This window comes from Gavialis gangeticus, unplaced genomic scaffold (genome assembly GCF_001723915.1).
Source record: "Gavialis gangeticus isolate Ggan-Ray unplaced genomic scaffold, GavGan_comp1, whole genome shotgun sequence".
NCBI lineage: Eukaryota > Metazoa > Chordata > Crocodylia > Gavialidae > Gavialis > Gavialis gangeticus.
The window spans coordinates 50,918,520-50,938,103 of NW_017729032.1; the positions used below are offsets into that span (position 1 = coordinate 50,918,520).

Here is a 19,584-nt window from a genome sequence, read left to right on the forward strand (position 1 = left end):
CATCGCCTGTGGCCAGGACCAGGTCCAACAGGGCATTTCCTCTGGCGGGACTGTACACCTCCTGAATTAAGTGGAGGTCCTGTATCTCGGCCAGGAACCTCCTGGAACGGTCCGACCTGGCTGACTGTTTCTCCCAGCAGATGTCCCAGTAATTTAAATCACCCATGACAACTACATCCTTCGCCTTAAGTATGTCTGCAAGCTGGACCAAAAATTCCTGGTCCAGCTCCTCCCCTTGGTTGGGGGGGTCTGTAGTAGACCCCCACCATTAGATCCCTCTCCCCACAGCCCCCTTGTATCTTGACCCAGAGCACTTCAGCTTGCCCCTCTGACCCCATTATCTTTAGATCCAAAGATAAATGACAAGGCCTATCTGGGACTGGAAGATTCTGCTGCAGCTCAGGCATATTTTCTGGTGGGGTGGATGGCTCTAGGTTCCTGCTTCATTCCATGAGACACTCTTTCTGCCGCTTCCATTTTTCTGTCTCCTGAGTCATTGTGAGGTTTCACAGTATTCAGATCATTACACCAGACTCTTCCTCAATTTGGGACGGTCGTGGGCAATAATCTCCCACAAGTTAATATTGATGTACCATTTTCTCAAGTTGGCCTTGAGGATGTCCTTAAAGTGCTTTCTCTGCCCACCTCTTGACTGTATGCCTTGACTGAGTTGGAAGAATAAAACTTGCTTTGGGAATCCAGAGTTGCACATCTAAATGATGTGACCAGCCCAGCAAAGTTGTTGTTGGATGATTATCACTTCGTTGTTCATGATATTTGCTTGTGACAGAACATTAATGTTGGTGTGTCTTCCCACTAGATTCAAAGAATCTTCTGCTGGCACTTCTCCAGTGACCTGAGGTGTCTCGTATATGTTGTCTACATCTCAGCTCGGTATAGCAAGGTAGGGATCACAACTGCTAGCGAGCTTAGTTTCAAATGTCATATCATGATCCTTGAACACCTGTTTCCTCAGGCATCTGAAGGCTGCACTTGCACATTTGAGGTGATGTTAGATTTATTTGCCAATGTCAGCCTCCTGAAAGAGATATCTTCCAAGATACAGAAAATACTCAATGTTCTCCAGAGTTTCACTGTAAATCTGAATTACTGACGCTGGAAACCACTCATTAAGAGCTTGTTGGTGGAGGACCTTAGTCTTCTGAATGTTAAGCATCAGTCCCATTTTCTTGTATGCCTCAGTAAAGACGTCAACGATTGTCTGAAAATCGGCTTCTAAGTGAGCACCATCTGAGTGAGCACACTACAGCCCCATCACAGTGTATTGGAGCTCGATGACTGATGTCGGGGTATTCTTGATTTTGACTCAAAGTCAGCCGAGATTAAATAGCTTGCTATCCATTCAGTAGTTTAGCTCCGCTCCAACCGGAAACTTGTCGGTAGTCAGATGTAGCATCACAGTAAGGAATACTGAGAAGAGTGTTGGAGCAACGATACAGTCTTGCTTAACTCTTGTCTTCACCTCAAAGGGATCTGTAATAGATCTGTTACTAAGAACTACCACTCACATACCATCATGGAGCAGGTGATAAATGATGATAAATTTCGGCAGGCATCCATATCTCAAAATGATCCTCCACAGTGCTTCTCAGTTGACAGAATGGAAGGCTTTCATGGGGTTAATAGAGAGGTTTACGTTGTTCCCTGCATTTTTCCTACAGCTGTCGAGCAGCGAAGATCATATTGGTTGTGCCTCTTGATGCCCAAGCCCACACAGAGTTTGGGAGGAGCTCTTCAGCAAGTGAAAGGAGATGGTTCAGGAAGGTTCTCGCAAAATAAGAATGGAGGTAAATGTGCAAACAACAGCACCCTAGAAATGAACAGTGCAACAAAGATAACCAGCTAGAGAAAAACAGGCCTGTTCTGTTAGGTAATCTTTTTTGTGGTGATTGTGAAAGGAAACAAAAATACTTCTAACTAATAGTTATTTAAGGGAATAAAAAAGCCAACTCTCTCTCAAAAAAAAAAAAAAAAAAAGATCACTCCTACAGTTAATTTTAATTTCTCACTCGTAGTTATCATTCATGACTACAAATCCAACCAGAGAATAAGATCAGGCAAAATATAAGTAACGCTGGCATTACTTACCATTAAAAGGAAAATATTTATTGGAGATATTATGCAAAAATTTGAAATACCTGAATTAAGGATTAAATGGATTACACATTATTTTATTGACTAAATTAGATCTCTTAGTGCAACTAAAGGAAACAGGTATTGCAAAACACAAGTTACATTTATAAATGGTTTGCTGAAGCAACTCAAATGCATATTTAAAATTCTGGATGGCAATATATAATTAAATTATTTTAGCAAATAATGTCCTTTGCTAGCAAAGTTGAAAAATCAGAATAAATAGCAATTATAAATAACTCCTCTTAAAAGAAATCTCAAGGCAAAATAAAAGGCCTAAAGAAGAAGCTGAAATAAGATTATGCAACGAAACAGAAAAGTCTCAGATGAAAATACATTGATTGTACATTTACTGTTTATTAAAATAAAACTGAAGACAATAAGCAGGTCTCCAAACCTCAATAATAAGCCAGAAAGACCGGACAGAACGCTCAGCTCAAATTAGAGGGGACACAAACATTTAAGGCCTGATTCTGTAATCTCACTCACATGACTGGCCTTTTTGCTCCTGCGGATTTGTACTGAAATCAGTGGATTCTGTACAGTGTCAGGATCTACCAATATGAACAAGCCTGCACAACAGGGGGTCTAAATATAACTTAACTGTATTTACTCAAATCCAAGATGGCATTTCCACACCACCATCAACGCTGGGGGGGAAAAGCACCATCTTTGATTCAAGTATCAGCCTGGGGCAAGTAGCAGCTCAGCTCAAGCTTCTTCCCAAGGCCAATTCCAGAGCTGAAGCCAAACCTAAGCTGCCACCTGTCCCAGGCTGGGGTGGATCATCAGTAAAGAGAGCATGGGGGAGACTGTGGGGGCAGGAGGACATGTGGGGGAGACCCACAGCATGCACCATGAAGGGGACATGGGGGAAACTGAACTGCCTGTCCCCCATTCCCACCAGCAATTTTCCCTCACACTTACCTTCAGCTCTGGCTCCAGCCTCAGCCCTGCTGGCCCTGACCTGGCTATGCTACAGCTGCTGTCACTGCTTCTCCCTGGTGTGGCCAGGGATACCACAACTGCCTGCCCCATAGCTGGAGCCAGAGCTTCTCAGAAGGTAAGCAGGAAAGGGAGTAGACACTGGCTAGGGGTTGTGGTGGTGGGGAGCAGGACAGGTGACAGGGATAGATGCTATTGGGCACATGGTAGGGACAGACAGCTGGGGGGGAACAAGCACGTGCATAGGGTATGGGGGCAAGGGGTGGATGGCTAGGATGGCACATGGCTTGGGGCAGGGACCAGGCACAGTTATGAGGAAGAAGGGGCAGAAGGCAGGTCAAAAGGGGGTGGGCAGCAAGTGGCAGGGCAAGGAAACACAGGGAGGGCGGGGGGGGGCAAGGGGCATGGGTCAAGCCCCTCACCAGCCTTCCCTGCCACAGCTATGGGAGAGAGGATGAATTTAAGATGGCCCTCCAATAATTAGGTTCTATACATGGAAAATTACAATATAGTTTAGGACTTGCCATGTACAGAATCTAATTATTGGGGGGCTGGGGTTATCCTAAATTCAAAGTAATTTTGGATTTGGGCATACACAGTATGTATATACATACATTTGAAAGTTTCATGGAGGTGTTAATGGTGGTTCCATTGTTAAGGTGGAGTTGAATTCTGTACTAAAAATAGGGTTGAAGTGATGTTGCAACCATGATTGTCCAGGAAATACACAAGCAGCAACTAATTTTTTAATTTTTTTTTTTAGGCAAGATCTTATATTGGACCAAAGGTAGGAAGGAAAAATAGAAAGTTTGTTTCTTTTAGCAGCAGTAGGCATGAGGTTTAGACACTTGGGTTTAGATGGAAATGCAGTTATAGCAACCTAGATGAATAACCGTTTCCATACTGCTGCCAAAGTTAAGTCCTTTCTCCCTCTATTAAGCTTATAATTTTTCCTTCAAAATGTGCTGTACACATTTATATTTTATGTTAGATGCATACTTGTCCAGTGCTTATTGGAAGAATTTTGGCTAACAGTCCCCATTGGTATGGTGCTGCTCCAGAGCACCACCTGGGATAACAAGGAATAACAGCCACACATTGACTGAGAGCAGGTTCAGGCTTGATATCAGGAGGCATTACTTTATGGTTAGGGCTGCCAGGCTCTGGAATGGGCTCCCAAGAGAGGTGGTGCCTTCCCCTACCTTGGGGGTCTTCAAGAGGAGGTTGGACAGATATCTGGCTGGAGTATAATGATCCCAGCACCTGATCCTGCCCAGCGCAGGGGGTCGGACTTGATGATCTGTTCAGGTCCCTTCTGACCCTAGAAACTATGAAATATATGGCAGCTATGTCATATTGTTGAACCTAGCCATAAAAATTGAAAATAAAACTGACTGATTTCATCAAAACCTCATCTGATACCATGTCCTATTTGAGATTCTTGTTTTGTGTTCATGTATTTTTTTTTTAATTTAAAAACTTGGAAATGTCCAAGCAATAATTTACTTGCAATGGAACTCAACCTCAAGATCATTATCATCATGATGCACAACAGCTGTAAGCACCTTGATGAACAACAGTCTGTCATATAATACAAACATTTGCACTGGTTAATATTAGAAAACAGGGCTGTCCAACTTTGGTGTAGACAGGGGCTACAGATGGCACCAACACGTGGAGCCTGGGCTGTACACTGCAAAGGCCTCACTTTTGGGGGCATCCACAAATAAGTAGGGCAGCCTTGGAGGATTAAAGAACAGTGGAAAAACCCTAAATAAAACTAATTTCTTGATAATTAATATTTCTAACAGTGATAAAGTTCTAATTTTTTAAATACATAACTACAGAATACAAACTACCAGGAAAGTACCATTTCTAAACAAAATTGCTTGCTAGTGAAGTATTTATAGTATTGATAAATACAAAACTTCACTCTATGCTAGAGATACAATTAAGTGTTTGGTGATAACACACTAATATCTAACTACCAATTAGGACTACAATGTTACAAGACACTTGACCTCAAAGCCAACTGAAGTCACACATGGAACACTTTGCAGGATCAGTCTGTAGCCATTATCAGGATGTGAATGGTTTGTTTAAACTGGGTAACTCTGGAATAGTGGTGGAGTGAACCTATGGACAGACATACCTTTGGAGCTGTTTCAAAAGGAAAATGTTTCAGGACAGCACCTGTTACATTTTAATTGCTATGGGTAAATAAGCTGGAAGTTATATAAATGTAGCTAAGCTTTAACACTAGGCTGCATACAGACATAACTCCCGCCAAAAACAGTGCTCTACATTAAACTTGGCGCAACCCCGTGCCAGCCCAGGGCATGCCCAGAAAGAGGCATTGTGTTAGTTTGAGCAAGCCCGCCCAACATCTGTATAGATCAGGTGGTTCAGTGGGAATTTTTCTGCACTTTTATCTAATAGCTGATTGAATCAGCTGTTAGGTAAAAGTGCGAAAAAGCCCCTCTGAAGCACCCGATCTATACAGATGCTATAGAGCCAGGCTGAACTAACATGATGCCTCTTCCAGCAAAGTGTGGTTTTGGTTTTTTGTGTTTTTTCACATCTGTCAGCAGCTCTACTAAATGAAGCAGGTTAAAGCCTAGAGTAGTTCTGCTATGTTTTTATCATTCATGGCTTGTCTAAACATAACAATTAGAATGTAACAGCTCTGCCCTTTTGATCTACAGCTCCAAATGTATCAAGTTCCTAAGCTAATCAGCAATACAAATTAGAGGGGAAAGTATGTTATTGAAACTTCCTTTTAAGAAAATCAATATTAAAATTGATAACATCAAAGTACTGTTCCAACCCAATATTTGTTTGTTTACTTTGCTTCTGACAGATTATATTCCATAATAAACAATGTACATTATTAGAAAATATTCCAAGTACAAAACAAAGTAAACTCCAGCATATTCATAGCTAACTTGCACATTAGCAGTAGCTTTCTGAAACATGGGAGACAGAGGTTTTATTTCTAGCTTGGCTACTGGCCTGCTGGATAACCTTGGTCAAGTTACCTAACTTACTAGTGCCTCAGCTTTCCCATCTCTAAAGAGGGGGTAATAATGTTTTTTCCTTTGTAAAAGTACTTTCAGATCTACTGATGAGAAACATAATATATGAGCTAGGTAGTATTATTTTTTGCATCCAACATACTGGTCCCAAAGTCCTTCCTCTTTACAGTTCTTAGTACTTTCTTCTTTTTAATTAGCAATTTGTCATAGAATATGTCTAATAAACAAAGAGGATAAGTTTTGCTGAGTGTGATTTATCTGCAAAATGTCTCAGAAAGACAGTCAGTAACATTATCTTATTTTACAGACGGAGAAACTGAAACGTAGAAATGGGAATTTTCTCCGCCAAGCTCTCCCATAAGTCAGTAACCAAACTGAGTATAGAACCCCATATCTTGCACTCCAGTACAGTGCTCTGCCCACTGGACCATCCAGGTTTTACTGTATTGTAGTTTGTCCACTGACTTATTAAAAACAGATAGTTTCTCGATCTTCCTCTTTCCTTAAATCAGTTTCTGGGGTGGGATGGTGTGGAGGGAGGGTGATGGAAATGTAGATAAATTCATAGATGGGTGTCTATAGGTACTATTTTAAAATCATTTTATGAAAATGAATGCAAAAAATCTTTGGTCTTCAGGTGTTTTGAACAACCTAATGCATAAGAATGAGATAAATACAATAGGTTTATAAACTGTTATATTTTTTCTCATGCTGAGTTTCTCTATTCAAGATAGCCATTTAAGATAGGTTGGATATGGTATATGAGCAACAAGCACTTGTGTGAGTCATGACATTCTCTACTATTTCACTGTGAAACAGGTCCATTTCTTGAAATGTTTCATAAGATTCTTGACTCTCTTTATCCTGAGGAGTGGTAGTATCAACTAAAAAAATACTGTGATTTGCCAGAGACAAGTGAAGTACATTTTACATAGTTTGCCATTTGTTTGTGTGTCAAGGTAAAATGACATCTCTGGAACAGTTTATTTCACTAGAAATCTATGTATTTTACCAATCTGAAACACTAAGGCTGCTTACAGATGTATGTGTGATCCCCCTTCTTAAGCCCCCCCGCCCCCCAAAATAAATGATGCTTTACTGTAAACTCTGGACACACCCACAAAGCCCAGCACATACCCAGAAGAGGCATTGTGTTAGTTGGATCTGACTCACCCAATGTCTGTATAGATCAGGTGCTTTAGTGGGGCTTTTTTGGGGGCTTTTATCTAGTAGCTGATTGAACCAATCAGCTACTAGATAAAAGCGCCAAAAGAGCCCACTAAAGTGCCCAATCTATGCTTAGATAAAAACACCAAAAAAGCCCCACTAAATCACCCCATCTATACAGACACTGTGGAGCTGGGTTGATCTAACATGCTGCTTCTTCCACTAAAGCACTTTTTTTTTTGTCCCCCACATCTATCAGCACCCTAAAGTGTTTTAGCCTAACTATACACCTAAACTTAGTCAAGACAAAGCCTAACTTCTGGGTACTCATCCCAGAAGCCATTTTCTCCAGCTGCTTTCATAGACCTTCAGCGCTGCAGTAAGATAATACAGTTGATGATTAGAGGAAGGCTTGCCCAAGGCCAAGTCTCCCACGAAGGCAACAAAATTGTGGTGGGGAACGCTTTTGATGCTCCCAAGCCACAAAACAGTAAAATATTTAGAAGCCAATGGCGACCAGTCACACAAAGAGATGAAAGTGATGGAGAAAGGGTAAATCAACACCAATCTCCATCTGAAAACTTCAGTAATTTCCTTCACACAGTCTTCTTGATACTTCTTATCAAGCCTCATTCTCTTTTACTGACTTGCAGCCTGTTCCAAAGAGGTACTAATCATCTTTAGTGCCCAGTGAATTCAGTGAAAGTTGGATACTCTTAGCACTTGGCAGGAATAAAGCCTAAAACAAAATGTTTTTTACTTTCATGCCTATTCTGAACTGGATGTTAACTCAAAGTTCATAATTTAATGTATTTAATAAGATAATCCATTAAGATGGAAAATTTCAGAACATAAGGAAACTCAAAATTATGTTGCATAACAGTTGTAAAATGGCTATATTGTCTACTGTATACAGAGACATCTATTTAATACTACACTGAAATATAAAATACTTCATCTAACACAAGAAATAGCATAATAACTCCTTCGGATACAGGGACTTGGATTTTTTTAATTTCTCCTTTAATTGTTTGTTCCACAGGTAAACAGATATTTTATATGCTTTCCATTTAGGAAATTATGCTTACCAACCAAGGAATTCCTGTTTTGAAAGCCATTCTTCTTCTGTTTTTCCTAAAATAAATAACAACAGAAAAAGGAAGAAAATGTGGTGTGAGATTTGTGTCTATTTTACATAACAATTTTTAGTTAATTGTATTTATAGGATTTCTGTCATTTTTCATGATAGCAGCCTGTCATATTTTCTAAAAATTACCATAAAAAATAACAGGTACTGTAAGCAGGAGCAAAAACCTATTTCAAAACTGCAGTGTTTGACCAGGTAAAGGAAGCCAAGTCCCAGTCAAACTCGCGCAACACAACCTCTGTTAATGTTTTTGCTAGAAACATCAGGGAAGGAATAGTGTTAGCTGGAGATACTCGGGTTGTGGCACAATAGATGTATGAAAAGAATGGTGGAGGGCAGCAGGAACTCATATGGGGGATTTAGGGAGGGACCTACAACAACAAGAAGAGATTTGATTTTTCTTAGCTGGCTCCCAAGTTATTCTATTGCTATGCCCACCACACCTTCTCAGTCTGACTATATATTAGAACTAGTCCTGGCCTCGCAGGAGATGGTTCATTAAATTGTTTGCATTTATAAGAGAGATCTTCCAGCCAAAATAATCTTTCCTTCTGAATTAAATAGTTGTTCTTTGCTCCTAAACTATAGGTGGCTTGGCAAAAAGTAAAATTCATACCTCCACAGATGTCTTCCACAGGAAATAGATCATCTTTGATACTTTCCAATCAAGAGGAACTATATAATCATCTGGCAACAAAGATTCTGCAAAAGAACAAGACATTTTAGGGATGACTATTCATATTACTGCATTTTAAGCAAAGAAGTATCATTGTATTTTATCAGGTATTGTTTATATTTTAAAGACTTGCTGCTACCTCAGCTCAGGCAAAACCCAGAATTATATATTTTCTACATACCAGGTTTTAAGGAACCTAAAGCCAATACAAATATTTTTATATAAATATATATTAAATATATATTTTATATAAAACATGCATTTACCTGTAGCATTTACATGCCATAAACGGCAGCTTTCTGAAAGTGCATAAGAATCTGAAATAAAATATACTAAGGGGGAAAAAAATCACTGAAAACAAAAGTAAAAGTATTTCCCAATAGACTGGGACCAATATCCAGAACTATAGTATCTTTTACAATCATAAATGGTCACGGCCTCAGTGCTATATCTCTTAAAGAGTATTTCCAACAGAAGTTCCCCTAAAATAGAGAGTTTGGCTTAGTACTGACTCTAAGGGATAAGGTAATAGTCACTGATTTACTACAACTTCATTACTACTCCCAGCTTATACCCATGTTTGGAATTTACTGGTTCAATTTGTTATAATAGCCAATCATGCTTCCTTGATGAGATCTGACAAGACCCTAGCCCAGAAAGGCCAGGGACAGATTTTACACATAAACCGGTTTAAGTGATCAGAAACTGGTTTAAACATGTAACAGTACAGATGCTCAGTGCACATAAACCAGTTTGAAAATGTCTGAAACCAGTTTGAGATAAACCTGCTTGAACGTAGTATCAGTCTTAACCGATTTGGCTCAAACTAGTTTATACAATGTCTGTCCCAGACCCCTTGCTGGTTTAGGATAAACCAGACTCCCCCAGCATCCCAGCATACTCTCTGGGCTGGACAGGGCTCTCTGATCCACAGCAGGGCTGCCCCGTCCCTTTTGCTCCCTGGTTGGAGCTTCAGCAGAGACTCCAAGTGCATCAGGGTCTGCCTGGCTTCCCCCTGCTCAACCCCCCCTCGTTGCTGAAGCAGGGATCCTCCCCCTTTCTTCCTCCCATCTCTCACAGCACAGACCCCAGCCCCATGGACCCTAGGCATGTGGTATGTTAGCTAATGCTGAGAGGTGTTTGTGTGTGCATGTCTCCAATTTCACTGGGACAGGCAAACTGAACAGTGACCACTTAGGGCTTTTTGGAACTAATCAACAGGTCATCTGGTAAGCTGTTTAAGAAGAGTTTGAACTCCATTAGGAGAGGGGTTATTGTTTTGCTGATGGGGTGATAAACACTGTTATCAGCTCCCTGCTGGCTTGCTCTCCTGTCAGTTTACTGCAAACAGTATAAAGAAGCAGGGAGGGAGATTAAAAAGCACTGTGTCATCAACAGATGCATGTATTGCACTCCCCTCCCCACCCCACCCCACCTTGCCTCAGAGTGCTAGCAGGGGGCTGGCAACACTCCTGCCCCTTGAGCAGCCAGTGAGAAAAAGCCTGAGATGGTGCAGGCAGACCTTCCCAGTCAGAACATCCTGCCGTGGCCGGGCCTGGCTTGCCCCCCCCCAGCACTATGAAAGGGAAGGCAGAGCTGCCCTAGTGTTCCCTGGCTTTTAGCCTGAGCCACTGCAGGCATATGCCTGAATTTTCTCAGTCCAGAGAGAATGTCTGTCTGGTTATAAACTGGTTCAGCCTAGCCAGCTGAGACTAACCTGCGAAGATTGAATCAATTCAGGCTCAGGCTTTTTGAATATCTGTCCCTAGCCAAGATGTACACTTGCAAGCCATAGCTGAAGAGAGGAAAATGTATTTGCAGATAATAGCCAAGACCTCACAAGCACCTAATATATGGAGGAAATTATATTGTCCTCATCATTAGTGATGGCATCAACTTTTACAAGAAAAGTATTGGTCTTGACAGGTAAGTAAAAGAGAAACTAATTATTGACTGTTTTAAAAAACATGTTTGTTAATTTTATCCCCAATTCTGCAAAGCTTTTAAGCACATGTTTAACTTGAAGTCTTAACACCTAAAAATCATTAAGGATTACTCAAGGATTTAAAATGAAGCACCTACTTAAAAAAAAATCATCATGTAGCTTTTGACTCTGTCTTAGGAAACAGATATCATCTGATTTCTCATTTGTGCCACATTAAAAATTTTAAGGTGGTACAAATGCTGAGCAACTAGACTTCTTTACCATTTCTTGTGCCACATGACATGAAATCAGTGGCACAGCAAAAGGTAGTAATAGACTCTGCTGCTTTATTGAGGCAGATGCCTATTACCTTGTGGCACTTTCTCCACTCAGCCTGTGTCTTTTGCCCAGTGAAGTGGATCAGCTGTGCTGTGACATATAACAGCACAAATGAATTGCTCCATTCAGCAGCATCTATTTCTAATCTTGGTTCTCTGTAAATATGCTTTGTTAATATGATATGTTAAAATCAAAGAAATGTTTCTGTAATCTAAATGTATTTAGTATTTTCATTGAGGAAAGCCCCCACAAAAGAGGTAAAATGTTTATAACTATTTGTCTAAATAGGGGCCTGTAGTCACTGATCTACAAAGTCTTAGGCAAATGTTCAGTTATACACATGAAGAACCATGTTAACTATGTGTCACTAGAATTACTTCCATGTGAAGGTGATCATACACTTAGGAAGAAGGTTTAACCTTTTCAATGTATCTTGTTCTTCAGGGGGATATATGCAACCTGACTTAGCATATAATTTAAATAAAATTACACTAGGAAAATTTAAACTCAGCATACGCCTTAGCCTTTTATGATGACATTCCAGGTGTGTATAACATGCTCCAAAGAATATACATAGCACAAGAAAAATATGCATCTGGGGCTAGAGCTTTGATTTCATATTAAATTTGGCTCAGGGCAAAATTTTCAAAAGTCCCTAAAATGTACTGAAAAGGTTAATGGAATATAGATTCTGGATGTGCAATATTCATATTGGAATGCTAGTATTTAAAAAGGTGAAACACATGCTTGCTAGCAAGGAAATACGCAAACTCAAACATAGGAGCAAACGATTCACTCTTCATGTCTGCTTTCATGAAGTTTCCTAACTACCTGGTTAAAATTTGACTTAATATAATGTCTTTATGCAGCTGAAACTGCAGCACAGCTACAAGGATCTCATTCTTTGGATTTAAAGTTAGTGAATAGTCAGCATTACTCAACAGCATGCAACAAGGGTACAGCTATAAAATGCTCAACGAAGAACCGGTAGCCTATATAATTAAGTGAGCAAGAGATCTAATTAATTCCATCAAAGTATCTATACTGGCAACCAGTCGTCATCTAAATTGTCACAAATGTGTAACTGCTAGCTGCAATGAGAAACTGACATTTATCTTCACATATGCTTGAAACAACAACAGTTAATATTACCCAGTGGAACTCCAGGAGAACCAAAAAGCTGCACAAGCTGAAAAGCAAATCCTAATGATAAAGGAAGATCCAGAACATTAGATTTAGCATCTATAGAATCTTGTTTATCTTCAATTTGTGAGGCTTCTGGTGGTTCAGTTTTCTCTATTTTGTGCATACCATCCCCACAGCTTTCAAACTTAATACAGTCTGCAGAACAGTCAGAAATGACTTTAACAGAAGACAAGATATCTGGGTGACTAGTTGTGACCTCAGAAGAGACTTGTTCTTGTTCACCCTCTTTTTTATCACATATCTTTTGTTGTTTAACAGGTGGGATTTCTTCCTCAGTTGTTGAAGAAACTATACACAAGCTATTGGGAAATTTCTGAACCGAAGAAGCACCAGATTGTCCCATGTGATTATACAAAGTATTAGGCAAAAGAGATTTCACATAGTTAGGCGAAGACTCTATCAGCTCATCATTATTAGAAGATGGTTGGCATTCATGAATTTTAAAGATTTGGTCATCCCTTTCTCCATTTTTCTTACTGAAAACTTTCTTTTGTTTAATTTCCAAAATGCTTTCTGATAAGCAATCATGTTGTAAAGGAACATCCTTCTGTCCTTCCTCTGTACTAACAGCAATTTGTCTTGGTATATTAAAGTTTGGTGCCAATTTCAGTATCTTTTTGTGTGTTTTTTTCTTTGGCACAACTGGTGCATATTTTGAATTTACTTCATGAAAGATGCTTGTGGAGGTGTCTTGTGATTCTTCGAATGAAATACCATCTCTTCTGTCAATCAAAGATAATAGGCTATCATGTGGTACACTAACAATCTCTTCATTGAACGTTTGCTGACTGGATTGTTTTTCCATTTCTTCATTAGAATGATGATGAGGTAGTTCTACGGTGTTGTCAGAATATGTCTGTTTGGGTGTCCTCGCTTTTTTTGGTCTTTGCTCACATATAAATTTATGGGTGCTCTCAGGCCATGCAGAGAGAGAAGTCTGCCTATCAGAGTCCAGCTGTAATTGTTCATCACCTAAATTAATTGAAAAAAAAGCCCATGCATTTGAGTAATTCCCATTTCTTTTTGATATATGTTTATCACTTATGTTTTTATCGGACAAGATGATGGATGTTTCAGATTCTTTTAAATCATAAAGGTGAGAAAGATTTTCTTTTGGTTCACATGTCATTTGACCTGATTTACATTTGTCTTCAGTGTTTAACATCACAGTATTATAATCATCACTACTATGTTCTGCTATTATGATAGAATTTTGATAATTTATTTTTAATGAATTGCTTTCTTTCTCCAAAAGGGTTTTATTTTGATTTTCATCTGTCAGCTGTTCATCAGCTGTGTGTTCAGTTATGTTATCATTAGAAATGGATGTTGAATTTATTAGAAGTGGATTTTTATCTTCTGCAAGCAAGTTGTTTTTCGATGGATTATCAAATGTGGCTGAAATCTCAGACACAGCAACAGGAAAACCTTCTTTCTTACGATTTGTAGATTCTACACTTTCAACATCATCACCAGTAGAACCATCTTCACAACCACCGACTGGATCTCCTGCATCTCCACTGAACGTACAAGCTGATTTTCTGTTCTCTTCTTCTGAATCTTCCTCTTCACTCTCTGAGGTTTCCTGATCACCAGGAATTAGACGATGAGGGGCTCCATCTGACTTTTTCTCCCTGATGTTAATAAGGCTATTTTTTGATTTTTTGCCTCTTTTTCGCTTTTTTCTCTGTTTTGTTTTGTTCAATCGGTGTCCAAGTTTCTTCTTTAAATCTGTTTCCCTAAATATAAGATAAAGAATAAAATATGAAAGAACATCCATAGCCTAGCTGTGACACATAGCTTATATAAAATATTTTATGTAACCATTTGCTGAGTTTTGCTTAGCTGACTGCTGAAATTCTATTTTTAAAATTGTGATACAGAATTTTAAACAGTACCACATCTGCATATTTTTGACATATAGTATAAATGTACTTTATTATTCATAAAGCATTTAAACTATTTAAAATACAAAAAACCTTAAGTTTGTTTACACTTATTTTTTTATATCCTAATAAGTATCTCAAGGCGTACTTATGGGTAAATGGGGAAAACGTTAGAAATCTTTCAGAATTGTCCCCCATTGATCCTTGCTGGTCATTCCATAACAAGACTTTTTTATAACCTGTACGTTTGCAAAGTCCATCTTGTGCAGTACTCAGAAGTGTAGATATTACCTAATAGATGGTGAAATGTTCAATTTTCCTTCTATTAAAATATCCCATTGATTTCCAAGTGTTCCTCTATTGGGCAAAATATATTAGAGTGACTCAATAATTCAGAAATTAAAGGGGAAAATACAAAAATACAGGGGAAAAAACCCTTTGATAATATAGAAGTTTCATTATTTTTTACAGTTTTCCAAATAGTTTCTTAATTACATTTTTCGTATACCTCATGATCCAAGTATGCTATGGACAAATTAGCTGTGCTAATAAAGTAATAGCGAAACTAACAACTTAAACAAATACCTAGGAAAACCTATTCCAGAAATCCATCCTACTCTGTACCATTAATTGCATTAAAAGAACAAAAATGCAGTGAAAATAATTCCATGTGAACAGATACAAGAGATAGGTGACCTATATATATAAATGGATCCTTTTTTGCACATTTGTATCTACTACTAGAGACCAGATAGAGTATCAGAAAAAATATTTGAAATTAAAATGGGAAAAACAGATATGGCACAGGATAGGGAATAAAGGACTTAAAGGATGCTTCTACAAAGACCTACTTGTACCCTGTAATAACCAATTAATATATGCAAATAATATGTTATTTCTAAGAAATCAATAACCAAAATCTCGTGCTACAAAAATGCTAGTTCTCCACTGGAGAAGACCTCAATGAACATTTTCCCATGTAGGCCTTAGCAACAAAAGTCACTAAGCTACAGTAGATTTTAAAAACTTAATTTCTTTTGATATTAAGTATGCATACAAAATTTAAATGGGTATAAAACAACCTAGCCTATAAATTGTGAATCACTTGGGACCCTTCACTAGCAGAGGGAGTCACCCGTCCACTTTTGTTCCTGTGTCATTTAGATGGCTCTCCTAAATGACACAGAAACAAAAGACATAAAAAAAACCTAGAACGCTTGGTTCCAAAATGATACCTTTTATTAGACCAACTGGGAAATTGCAAGAAAATTGTATTTTTCTTCAAGCTTTCGGGATCGAAGTACCTTCATCAGGCTCTGGGAAAAGTATAGATGGTACAAGATGGTAAAAAGTTCCCGTAGGTATAAAAGTCTCTATACGTATGGGGACTTTTTACCATCTTGTACCATCTATACTTTTCCCAGAGCCGACCGAAGGAACTTTGATCCTGAAAGCTTGCAGAAAAGGACAATTTTCTTGTAATTTCCCAGTTGGTCTAATAAAAGGTATCATTTTGGAACCAAGGGTTCTAGTTTTTTTTGTATGTCTTCTGGTCTCAGACCAACATGGCTACCAAGTACACCACACAAACAAAAGTGCTTTTTGCTGGTGAAATTGAATAAAACAATGTTGAAAATTCTGAGCTCAAAAGGAACCTGGAGTTAGAGAGAAAAAGAAAGATGTTATGGTTCAAAAAAGTAACACTTCCCTTGTATAACATGTGACAAATTGCCAGATACTTAACTGAGTGCATTTGAAAATATGTATCCAGTATAAGAAATACTACAGCAGCTCTCAGCAGTTGCACAACTGCACCTGTGCTCAGTTGCTACAGCCATGGTAGCAAAAGATGCTGAGTCTGTTCAGCATGCACCTCAAACACTCCCAAATTACTTCATCAGTATCAGGGAGAACTTGGCAGTTAAAATGTATTCTTACATGGGTTACAGTAGGAGGACCATACCAACAGATCAGACCCAGAAAAATAAGGACTAGAGGTACTAGAATCTAGATCTAGGTCTTTCTCGGTTTCTATTTTTCTTAAAATTTATGAAGTACAGACATGGGAGAAAGGACAACAAACATCTAAGAATCATGATTATGGAGGCTGTGTGCAGGGGAAGGGAGAAAGCAACCAGGAAATTGCACAGTTGGACAGTTTAGCATTGCTGCATGAAGCAAGAAAACAAACTCATGGGAGAGTTCTTTTTGGAGTCTAAGAAAGTAAACATGCTTAGATACAGAGTTAATCCCCCTGAATTGACAGCCAGATGAAGAATATTACTAGCACAACAGTTCCCAAATGTGAGGTGTGTGCTCCTGGAGGGATGCAAAGGTTCCAGGGGAGTGGGGATACATGCGAGTCATGGCCACTGACTGCCACTGATTCTCCACACCACCTCTGCTGTGCTGCAGTCAAGTAGTGGGGGTCTTTGCTCATGCCACAACGGGGCCATAGAGAGCTTTGTCTGTGCTATACCTGGATGACAGGGAGAAGGGGTGGCAGCCAGGTCATGGCATCTGCCCACCAAGAATGTGAGCTGAGTCATTCCAGTCTACCACTGCAAAAAGGTTGCTCACTGCTGCCTTACTGTGTTGAGAGAATTATTTAAGAAAGACTACTTATCCCATGCGTGCTCAGCATTTATGTTGTAAGCATACTATGTGAACATCAGCAGGCAATGTACTTCCTGATCTGAAACATGGCATCCTTTTGGTCCAATCACTAACAAACTTAAAAATAAACAAGATACAGGATTGTGGAATGAACTTTAGAACCAAGTTGGAGAGATTTCTCTCTGACCAAATAGGTATGAAAGCTATCTATATTGCTCGAGTATCTGGGCAGTTTTCTAGAGTGCATAGTAAAATAAGAATCTATTAATTTAAATCTGACAGAAAGCTGACCAATTATTCTTCAGATAATGGGAATGTCACAGGATGCTACCACAATTCCCTAGGATTGATGTGAATTTCTTTCTTAAATGTCTTTTGAACCAGAATGGGGACTTCCTAGTTTCACAACAGCAGCAGCCCTACGTAACTGCAAGAACTGATTTCTTGCTGTCACAAAAAGATCTAAGCAATATAAACACAACAGCACAAGTATTTTAAACAATATGTAGGTACAAGAACAGCAGAAATGCAGAAGCAAAGGAATGAATCCTCCTTTCTTGAGGCTGCAGGATTAGCTCTATCCCCATTTACTGTTCTCTTTCATTAGGAGTGTTTCACATTAGGATTAAGATTGTTTCACATACTGATTAAAGGGGTTTTCTAGCATCTCAGGCCCCTGTAGACATAACAGGTTAATTTCATCTTAAATGTAATAATCACGTCTTGAATAGTAACCCAGCCAAACCTTCAGGCAATAGATAGCAAAACAAAAAGGAAAACCAGTCACAAAAATATTCCACAAAATGTATAACATTTTTGTGGCTGGTTTCCATCATACCTTAAACTGAATGTGTGGCAAGGACTGATACTACCTGCATGATAGGGCTTGGTGGACAGCTTCCCCATTCCAGCAAGCTGACAGCCCTGTGGCTACGCACAGAGGTTTTTTTTAACCTCTCCAATGCATGGGTACCCCAGGATCAGGGACCTCTCCCAGTCTCCACCTGCACTGGCAAGTAGTAATACTGAGAGTTGGATTTGATCCCTGATCCCAAAATCACACGTCCTTCCATGCACGTGTGGCACGACTGGACACAATTCTTGGGATTGGGATATTAGATCCCATCTCGCCATTGCATGAACATGTGCTGAAGGCCTTAGTCATAAGCTTAGCGGTTAAAGAACCCAAAAGGAGCACAGGATTTACCTATCTCCTGCTCATCACCTGGGACAGGGCCTTTTCATCCACTGCTAATGAGAGAACAGCTTGGACTTGTACGCTAAAGTACTGTTAAAGTTTATACAAGTCAGAGAAAAATGTGCAAAAGTCTAGTGCACTTAGCCCTTTCTTCCACCCACTCCTCTGTCATCATTCTTAAACAGGCAGGGGAAAAAACTCTGACAGGACATAACTTAGAATGCAAGAAGAAACAAACTAGGACCAGATATCCTAGAAGCAGGAATTTGAAGGTTCCTGTTATTTAATTTAAATTGCTTTTTGTGAAACTGAACAGAGTACAACCCAACAAACTAGATTGTACAGTACAACATAGAGGGGATAATAAACATACTAGTATTAAACATTCCACTGAATGTTAAATATTTAAGCCAACTTTATCATGTCAAGACCCTGGTTGGAATGCTAAAGAGTATTAACAGGATAAGATAAATGCCCAGTTTCCCCTCCGCATCATTTTAGCCGAAGTCTGAGACTTTTTTCCTAAAGAAAGGCCAGGGAAGTGGGAAACGAAAAAAAAAAAGCCTCCCAAAGGTACTGGACATTTGATGGTGGGGGAGCAGTAGCAATTAATGCTGCCATTGCTACCCCACTGCCAAATTTCCAAGCCCCGTGAGCCAAATGACATGGCCCTGTGTGCAGGTTCCAGTTGGTATGTACAGGGCTGGGGCCAGGGTGGCAGACCTGATTCATTGTGGTGAGACCAATGTGGTGCATGTGGGACTGGGACCAGGGCTAAGGCAGTGGGCCCAATCTGGTGGGATACGGCCCACGGGACAGGGGACTGCAAACTCCTCCCACATCACTCACTCAGCCCCCAGAGTCGCAAGGTTGGGCACCACACTGCTCTAGGATCAAACACCTGACCATGTCCTTCACCTCTCTTTCCCAGTTTGCTGCACTTGATAACAGAATCTGTCCAAATACTGCCTTTTAAAACAATGCATCTGTAATGTTCATACTCTGATGATGCTACTTTGCATATGTTGTTTCTTCTTGGCATTCAACCAACTCCTTACATTAAGGTTTTAGCACTTGAAAATAATCAAAGTAAATGAGTAGACATATTTTTCTTTTTAAATGTTCCTAAACTTGTGTAGAGAGTTGTCCACATCATAAAACCCCATATATGGCACATGGAAGTACTGAAGAGAACCACCATGGAGATGACTTTGTTTAAAAAAAGAGGGAAAAAAAGGAGTTTATTACTTGGGTTGTATAAAAACAAACAAACCATTCATACCCAAACAAA

At 39.4% G+C, this 19,584-nt stretch overlaps 1 protein-coding gene and 1 long non-coding RNA gene across 5 annotated transcripts in view; one reads left to right on the top strand and one right to left on the bottom strand.

The window, feature by feature from the left end:
• The window catches only part of N4BP2L2 (NEDD4 binding protein 2 like 2), a 118,139-nt gene that overhangs the window by 16,709 nt on the left and 81,846 nt on the right, over positions 1–19,584 (bottom strand). For 2 of the 4 annotated variants that reach the window (XM_019524517.1, XM_019524514.1), the window contains 4 exons: positions 12,540–14,332; positions 9,065–9,150; positions 8,390–8,435; positions 1,241–1,831 (listed from right to left, as the gene is read on the bottom strand). In XM_019524517.1, coding sequence (XP_019380062.1) covers positions 1,677–1,831; positions 8,390–8,435; positions 9,065–9,150; positions 12,540–14,332 — 2,080 coding nt within the window. In that variant the 3' untranslated portion in view covers positions 1,241–1,676. Of the gene's footprint in view, positions 1–1,240; positions 1,832–8,389; positions 8,436–9,064; positions 9,151–12,539; positions 14,333–19,584 lie in introns of those variants that run through there. The other 2 variants (XM_019524516.1, XM_019524515.1) reach the window with 2 other exon arrangements.
• Positions 9,145–12,931, top strand: LOC109302749. The gene is made up of 3 exons (XR_002098918.1): positions 9,145–9,231; positions 10,894–11,050; positions 12,852–12,931. It is a non-coding gene; the product is annotated as an uncharacterized LOC109302749 (long non-coding RNA).